The sequence below is a fragment of the Zingiber officinale genome, chromosome 9A (genome assembly GCF_018446385.1).
Source record: "Zingiber officinale cultivar Zhangliang chromosome 9A, Zo_v1.1, whole genome shotgun sequence".
NCBI classification, from domain to species: Eukaryota; Viridiplantae; Streptophyta; class Magnoliopsida; order Zingiberales; family Zingiberaceae; genus Zingiber; species Zingiber officinale.
The window spans coordinates 106,107,087-106,116,031 of NC_056002.1; the positions used below are offsets into that span (position 1 = coordinate 106,107,087).

The 8,945-nt window shown below is 40.1% G+C and overlaps 2 protein-coding genes across 2 annotated transcripts; both read left to right on the forward strand.

The window, feature by feature from the left end:
• Positions 1–674: 674 nt before the first annotated feature.
• LOC122018719 (berberine bridge enzyme-like 26) lies at positions 675–2,388 on the forward strand. The gene has a single exon (XM_042576118.1). The coding sequence runs from the start codon at positions 724–726 to the stop codon at positions 2,323–2,325; it is 1,602 nt and encodes a 533-aa protein (XP_042432052.1). The 5' UTR covers positions 675–723; the 3' UTR covers positions 2,326–2,388.
• Positions 2,389–6,346: 3,958 nt separating this feature from the next.
• Positions 6,347–7,983, forward strand: LOC122019427 (berberine bridge enzyme-like 22). Its single transcript, XM_042576894.1, has one exon. It carries the CDS (start codon positions 6,347–6,349, stop codon positions 7,946–7,948), a length of 1,602 nt encoding a protein of 533 aa, XP_042432828.1. The 3' UTR covers positions 7,949–7,983.
• The last annotated feature ends 962 nt before the right edge of the window (positions 7,984–8,945 follow it).

Sequence of the window (8,945 nt, forward strand, 5' to 3'; positions counted from 1 at the left end):
CCAACCCTCTCTTCCTTGTTCTATTCCATTCAGACTTTGATAAATCCTTTCACTAGTCCCCGCAATTCCTTGGTGATTAGATCAACAACAAAATCAACATCAATTTCAGCTCAACGGTGGCTCATTCGTTGACGGTCTCAAGTAGGATCAAGAGACATTTCGATAATACTTTAAATAAGGGATAAAATAATAATTGTGAAACTAGATGCTTCTTTTCAAAACGTAGGGTAATGTTTCATAGTAGCCATTCGATTAAAAATTAAATCAATTGAATTTAATTAATTTATATTTTTAATTAAATATAATTATTAGAATTTTATTATTAAAATTGAACGAATCAAACAAATATAAAATAGATTAAAACAATTAGTTACTAAATTAATCAATAAAATTTAATAAATTGGATCGATTTATCAATCTATATTGAATATAGAATCAATTTGATTGATTAGTTGAATTGTAATTCAAATATATCGATCAATTAATATCAATTTGTTTCAATCTATTTAGTTGAATTCAAAATTTTAAAATTATTGAATTTAATAAATTGAAATATTTATGATTTAAAATTAAAAAAAATAAATTAATAATAGTTTCTCATTCGATATCAATGATTTCGATTAACCGAAATTTTGCTGAAGGGGACGGTAATGATCGATAAATATGTTATCTATGTGGGTCCATTATATATTGCGTTTACGCAGTGCAACGCGCAGCTTTGCAATGGCGTCCGCCGTCATGTCATCCTGTTTCCTCTTCTTCCTCCTCTGCACTTCACACGCAGCAAATCATCAACAAACCAACTTCCTCAATTGCTTTCTTGAAGCAACCGGAGGATCTTCCTCATCTCCTTCGAAGATTTACACTCCCAACACCACCTCCTTCTCCACCCTCTTCCGCTCCTCCATCCAAAACCTCCGGTTTCTCTCCTCCGGCGCAGAGACTCCCTCCTTCATCATCCTCCCCTCCGTCGATAACGACGCCCAGGCTGCAGTCGTCTGCGGCCGCCGTCACGGCATCCGCCTCCGAGTCCGGAGCGGCGGCCATGACTACGAAGGCCTCTCCTACGTCTCCTTCTCCAGTACTGATGGCCCGTTTGCCGTCGTCGACCTCTCTGGCCTTCGCTCCATCAAGGTAGACCCTGCAGCCCGCGTCGCCTGGGTCGGCGCTGGCGCCACAGTCGGCGAGGTGTACTACCACGTGGCCGCAGCCAGCCCCACCGCCGCGTTCCCTGCCGGCATCTGCTCCACGGTCGGTATCGGAGGGCAGTTCAGCGGCGGCGGCATCGGGTCGCTGCAGAGGAAGTACGGAGTCTCCGCCGACAACATCGTGGATGCCAAGCTGGTCAACGCCGAGGGGGAGCTGTTGACCAGGGAGACCATGGAGGAAGACTTGTTTTGGGCGATAAGAGGCGGCGGCGCGGCCAACTTCGGCGTCGTCGTGGCCTACAAGTTGCGACTCGTCCCGGTGCCACCCAAAGTGACTGTGTTCTCCGTGACCAGAACGCTGGGTCAGGGTGCCACGAGGTTGCTGCATTCATGGCAGAGCATCGCACCGCGGCTCGCCGACGATCTATGGATCAGGGCCTTAGTGAGGGCGGTCGGAGAGGCGCCGGTGAACCGCACGATCGAGGCCACATTCCAAGGTCTGTTCCTGGGGACGCGTCGCGCTACCCTTGCGGCCATCAAGAAGAGCTTCCGTGAGCTGCGCGTGAGGGCCGAGGACTGCAACAAGCTGAGTTGGGTGGAGACGAATCTCTACCTCGATGGCCGTGCATTTAATAATACCAGCGTGCTGTTGGACCGGCGGCAGGTGTACAACATCTCCTTCAAGGCCAAGTCGGACTTCGTCAGGAAGCCCATCTCCGATAAAGCATGGGAAGGGATTTGGAAGGTTATGATGGAGGCCGAGGAGGAGCCTCTGGTGATGATACTTGAGCCGTGGGGTGGAAGGCTTTGGGAGATAGAGGACGATGCCATTGCTTTCCCTCACAGGAAGGGGAATTTGTATAACATTCAGTACATCATGGCGTGGTTAGAGACAGAGGCGGCAGCGTCGACGGAGAGGCACTTGACATGGATGAGGAGGCTCTACGACTACATGACCCCTCACGTGTCGACCAATCCGAGAGCTGCGTATCTTAACTACAAGGATATCGACTTGGGGAGCAGCAGAGAGGAGGGCAGGACGAGCTACAAGGAGGCAAGCGCTTGGGGAAGAAGATACTTCCTCCGCAACTTTGACAAGCTCGCTAAAGTCAAGGCTCGAGTTGACCCGGATAACTACTTCTGGAATGAACAAGGCATCCCTCCTTTTGCTGCTTGATGAATAAACAACTACTTATGCTTTGTATTTGAATGCATTTAATTACAGAAAAATACTTGTGAAGTCGTTTTAGATTACAAATGAGATCCACTGAAATTAATTTGAACAATCTGACAGACAACAAGTACATTCCAAGGGCTCGCTTTCAGGCACCACCACTTGCAGAGAGAGTAGTTTGAGGAAGCAACCTTGAATATGTGAACTTAAATTGACGTTGAATCTGTATGTGCGATGCCTTATCTCCACAAACAAATTGCTATCCAAACAAATTAATTTGGAAAAGTCAACATCAAACAATGGTTTAATTGTTGGCCTCTGTGACTCATTACTCTTTTTTCTTCAGCTCAGCTGTACAAAGACAAATAGAAATGGAAGACTCAGGGATAAAGAAATTGAGGACAGATTTTAAAGTAGACATAGAACTTTCAAAGTTAAATTAATCCAAGGAAACGTATGCTATCTTACTTTTCTTCCTAACAAAATTCGACAAGCAATAATGAAATGAGAAAGAAGACCGACCAACGCCTGGAACTGATGGTCATTTACGATTTCAAAATTTTTAAAAGTATAACCCACAAAGTTGACATCCTTGATGGACAATTGAACTTCGGAAAAAAAAAATTATAAAAAAAATCCTCGATTAAGCAGATAAATCCGAGATCAATTCTAAATAAGTGTAAAATACTTTACTACTGATTATCTTACCTTTTTTATATGCTATTATTATTGGATAAAACTCTCCATAATTTATCCCTTTTCAGAAAGTGAAGGGTCATCTTAGAGAAGTCGTCAAGTGACAATTTTATCTTTTATCACATAATTAAACTTCAACAAAATGAACATAACTTTAAAATAATAACAAAAACATAAAAACTACACTGATAGCATTCATTTTTTAGGGTTTAATATATACATCGCAGCAACTATAATGTAAATATTTAATTTTAAATTTTAAGATATCATAATTTTTAATTTAAATTAAATCATGCGGTAATATATCAAATTAAAATTTATTCAATTATCAGATGAGACCTATAACTATAACTGCTCAATTTTAATTTTTAGTTTAAAATTTTTTCAACTACTCAAAATAATTTGTCTTAAAAAAAACTTATGTTGTAGTCGTTATAATTTTGTAACTACTATAACAATATAGTAACTACAGTTTTATAGTTACTATAATGTGCTCAATTTAGCTAGAGACATAGGTAGGATAATAATTAAAATAATATTTAAAGATAATTATATCATTTTATATATGGTAAAAGAGGTCAGATCTCTTGGTCCACAAAAAAATAGATCATGAAATATATCACTTATAATTGTAACCGGATTGTGGTCACGATCTGACCGTAATTGGTTGTGATCTCTCCTTAAGTTCATCATCCCTATCAGGTTATAGTTTGGGTCGGGACAAGTGGTCGAAAGCTGTCTCCTGCTCGACACCTACAGCCTGGCCACTTGCCCACCTCTGACGGTCTCCGAACATTCATCCCAATTCAAACTATAACTTGGAGGGATGATAAATTCAGAATATGATCGTAACTATTTGAGGTTAGATCGTGATCATGATCTAATTATATCTAATTATGATTTATCCCCTAATATATGATGTCTTTTTTGGAGATTAGTTTTAAAAAAACGTCCTTTTCACATTTACCATTTAGTATTTTAGTTTTTCATGTGAATACAACCACTTTATTTAATAAGATATGAATAACATCAAATTTTGATAAATAATTAGTGTTTTTTAAATATAAATATTTAATTTTTTGAATTGATTAATTTTGAGGATGATTAATAGCTCCATAAAAATTTTTCATCTGCTATAGGCGGATGGGCAAACATTACATGTTATTAATAAATTAAATGATCTTTTTAAAATCGTATTTTGAATAGCCTAGTCAACTATTTAATTTATAATAATATTTGAATGACCAATTATTAAAAATATATATAATCTATCCCAAAAACATACGCAATAATTACGTAGCCAATAATAATAATAATTTTAATTAATCTATCCGATTTTACGAAAATTTTGATCATCGTAAAAAATCAAAAAGTACATGGTGATAAATTCAGAAACACAACGTTTTTTATACCCAATATCTTTTGTTTTTGTCCCTTATTTAGAAAAAAATTCCTATAAATATCCATGTCAACGTCAAATACACGTGTTTTACCAAAATCAAAGTGACGTATCTTTGACACGTGTTTTACCAAAATCAAAGTGACGTATCTTAACAATATTTTTTTGTAAACTACTTACGTATTCTATATGCTTAAGACAATAAATATAAAAAATTAATATATAGATATTACATGAAACATTTACATATTTTACCTAAAAAAGAAGATATTTGGGCATTGGCATGTATAAATTCTATAACACCCAAATGATGTTATAAACTTATAATCAATGTTGATAAGTATTATAATAAATTAATAACGTTCAATTGTTTAAACTTTATTAATGATCGATTTTATAAAAAAATCATAAAATAAGAAAATAATTTTTGCTTATAAGCAATAAAAATAAATAAGTAGATAGTGAGACTCCAGTGTTAATATTAAAATAAATATGGGTGTGCTAATAAAAAATATTAATATAATAAATATTTGATATGTTTTTTTAAAATATGTAGTATATTTACCTATTTTACCTTAAAAAAAATATGTATGAATTTTATAACACCTGAATGATGTTATAATCAATGTTGATGAGTTTTATAATAATTATAAATTAATAAGGTTCAATTATTTGAACATGGTTAATGAGTAGATTTTATAAAAAATAAATAAATTTTGGATATAAAGAATAAAGATGAATAAATACATAGTAAAACCCATAAATAATCAATATTAATGTTAAAATGAATGTAAATGTATGTTAATGAAAAGAATGTGCTAATATAATAGGTATGCAATATGTTATTTAATTTGAAGAAGTGGTATATATTAACATTCAAATTAATACAAATGCTGTTAAAATGAATGTAAATGTATGTTAATGAAAAGAATGTGTTAATATAATAAGTATGCAATATGTTATTTGAAGAAGTGGTATATATTAACATTCAAATTAATACAAATGCTCTTAATGTATCAAAATAAGGTGAAGTATACCTTTACATGTATTAGGACATCCGTATTGATTTAAACATTAATATATGTCATCTTTTTAAATAACATGTTATATACCTATTATATTAACACCACTCTTTTATTAACATACGGTCACATTTATTTTAATATTAATATTGATTATTTATTGACCTCACTATTCATTTATTCTTTTATATTCAATTTTTTTTTAAATGCTTTTTTTATAAAATTTGCTCATTATCAATGTTTAAATTAGTTGAATATTGTTAATATGTGAATGTTATAACACTCATCCATATTAGTTTATAAGACTATTTATAAGGCTATTTATATGTTATAACACCTATGTGACAGCACTCATCCATATTAGTTATTTTTTTGGAACACTATTTACATGTTATAACACCTATGTATTAATATCAATATGATGCTCTTCATGTAAATTATGAAGCATTAAGAAATAATGAAAATTTGCATTCGATAATTAATTAATTCCAGAAAAGGCAAAAAAAAGAAAACTCTACATAATCTATATATTAATTAGTCTGTGAAGGTTAAACTGGACCTATTTATGTATTTTACTGTATCATATACCAACTTTATTTTTTTTTTCATACATCACCTCCTACTTTCCAATTTACAAAAAGCATGGTAAAAGAATGCCACGGAATGTGCCTTATAATTTGATTTGCAAATGATATTGTGTATATTTGAATTATAAACAATAATCATTCATCATTTAGAGACATTTCGGTAATACTTTTGCAATAAGTGACAATTTAATAATTGTGAAACTATATGGATCTTTTCAAAACGTAATAGGAGGAGGAGGGTTTTTTTGGATAAATATTGCGTCTTCGATCTCTATATAGTCCCCTAGAGCGTGTTACGCAGAAGAACATGCAAGTTTGCAATGGCGTCCACCACTATCATCTTCTCCTGTTTCATCTTCTTCCTCCTCTGCACTTCTCACGCAGCAAATCATACACAAGCCAACTTCCTCAATTGCTTTCTTGAAGCAACCGGAGGATCTTCCTCTTCTCCTTCGAAGATTTACACTCCCAACACCACCTCCTTTTCCACCCTCTTCCGCTCCTCCGTCCAAAACCTCCGGTTTCTCTCCTCCGGCGCAGAGACTCCCTCCTTCATCATCCTCCCCTCCGTCGACCACGACTCCCAGGCCGCGGTTCTCTGCGGCCGCCGTCACGGCATCCGCCTCCGAGTCCGGAGTGGCGGCCATGACTACGAGGGACTCTCCTACGTCTCCTTCTCCAGTACTGATGGCCCGTTTGCCGTCGTCGACCTCTCTGGCCTTCGTTCCATCGAGGTAAACGCCGCAGACCACACCGCCTGGGTCGGCGCTGGCGCCACCCTCGGCGAGGTGTACTACAACGTGGCTGCCGCCAGCCCCACTGCCGGGTTCCCTGCCGGCATCTGCCCCACGGTCGGTGTCGGTGGGCACATCAGCGGCGGCGGCATTGGGTCGCTGCAGAGGAAGTACGGCCTCGCCGCGGACAACGTCGTTGATGTCAGGCTAGTCAACGCCGAGGGCGAGTTGTTGACCAGGGAGACCATGGGGGAAGACTTGTTTTGGGCGATAAGAGGAGGCGGCGCGGCGAACTTCGGCATCGTCGTGGCCTACAAATTGCGACTCGTTCCGGTGCCGCCCAAGCTGACGGTGTTCTCCGTTAGCAGAACGCTAGGGCAGGGTGCGACGAGGTTGCTGCATTCATGGCAGAGCATCGCGCCGCGGCTCGCCGACGATCTATGGATCAGGGCCTTGGTGATTGCGATCGGAGAAGCGCCGGTGAACCGCACGATCCAGGCCACATTCCAAGGCCTGTTCCTTGGGCCGCGTCGCGCGACGCTTGCTGCCATCAAGAAGAGCTTCCCTGAGCTGCGCGTGAGGGCCGAGGACTGCAACGAGGTGAGTTGGGTGGAGTCGACTCTCTACTTCGATGGGCGTGCATTGAATAATACCCGCGCGCTGTTGAACCGGCGGCCGGCGTTCAACAGCTCCTTCAAAGCCAAGTCGGACTTCGTGAGGGAGCCCATCTCCGAGAAGGCATGGGAGGGGATATGGAAGGTTATGATGGAGGGGGAGGAGGAGCCTCTGGAGATGATATTTGAGCCGTGGGGCGGAAGGCTTTGGGAGATAGAAGACGACGCCATTGCCTTCCCTCACAGGAAGGGGAATTTGTATAACATTCAGTACTTCATGAGGTGGTTCGAGACAGAGGCGGCGGTTACGGCGAGGCACTTGAGGTGGATGAGGAGGCTCTACGACTACATGACCCCTCACGTGTCGAGCAATCCGAGAGCTGCGTATCTTAACTACAAGGACATCGACTTGGGGATCAGCACAGAGGAAGGCAGGACGAGCTACAAGGAGGCAAGCGCTTGGGGAAGAAGATACTTCCTGCACAACTTTGAGAAGCTCGCGAAAGTCAAGGCTCGAGTTGACCCGGAGAACTACTTCTGGAACGAACAAGGCATCCCTCCTTATACTGCTTAATTCATTAGTGAATGTTACAGGAATAGCCGGGTAAATTTCACCCTGTCCGTACAGACAGTGTCCCAACCTCTCACATTAGGATGGTGGGATCCACATTTAAATGTGAGTCCCACCATCCTAATGTGAGAGGTTGGGACACTGTCTGTACAGGTAGGATCGAATTAATCGAATAGCCGAATAGGATATATAAATAATTACTCACTGTTGCTTTGTACGTATTTGAATGCATTAAATAAAGGTATTATTTACAAATAATAAATTATGTTGTTCTACACAAATAACAAATAGGTTTTGTGCATTAATGCCAAGACTCCTAGCTTGTTGAGCCCTTTGCATCCGCTAGCTATATATCTTTGTCGAGAATAGGGTTGAGGAAGATGATTGATGATTCTACTTGATCCGGCGTTAAGAATGGGGGACCCATTTTCTGAAGAGTCCCAGCCTAAGGACGGATGGAGGGTTGACTAAGCGGGTAATGACCGCGTCAAGCAGTTGAGCAGGTCCGAGCGGAGCTAGAGATAACCTAGCCATAGGCTTGGGTTTCCGACGCCAAGGCGGGAGGACTGAATGGCCGAGCGGGTGTCTGCCCGGCTGGAACCGAAGGACCGAACGGGTGGTCCGTTCGGCCAGGATAAGGGCGAGGATACAAAGGTTAGCCGAGCGGCCTATTCGTTCGGCTCGGAATATGGGATGTCAGCAAAGGCATGTCGGATGATTATGTCGTACACAAGATTTCACGATAGAGGGTCTTGCCGTCACATCATGGAGAGGTTGATACAGTAGCGGTATGACCTTATGGGTGCTCTTCTGACAGACTCATACCTGGGCATGGATGCCCTTCTGACATACCCATACCTGGGCATGGTCGAAAGCAGGTGATTGCTTTGATTGGCGCGCCCAGGCTCCTTCGAGAGGTCTATATAAGGTCTCCATTTCTTCACCGGAGGCACGCTGGTCTGAATCTCTGAAGCCACCTCTTTGTTATTCCTCGCCTGAT

Excerpts from the sequence above, each read along its gene's own strand:
- LOC122018719 (XM_042576118.1), top strand. The coding sequence starts at position 724 with ATGGCGTCCGCCGTCATGTCATCCTGTTTCCTCTTCTTCCTCCTCTGC.
- LOC122019427 (XM_042576894.1), top strand. The coding sequence starts at position 6,347 with ATGGCGTCCACCACTATCATCTTCTCCTGTTTCATCTTCTTCCTCCTC.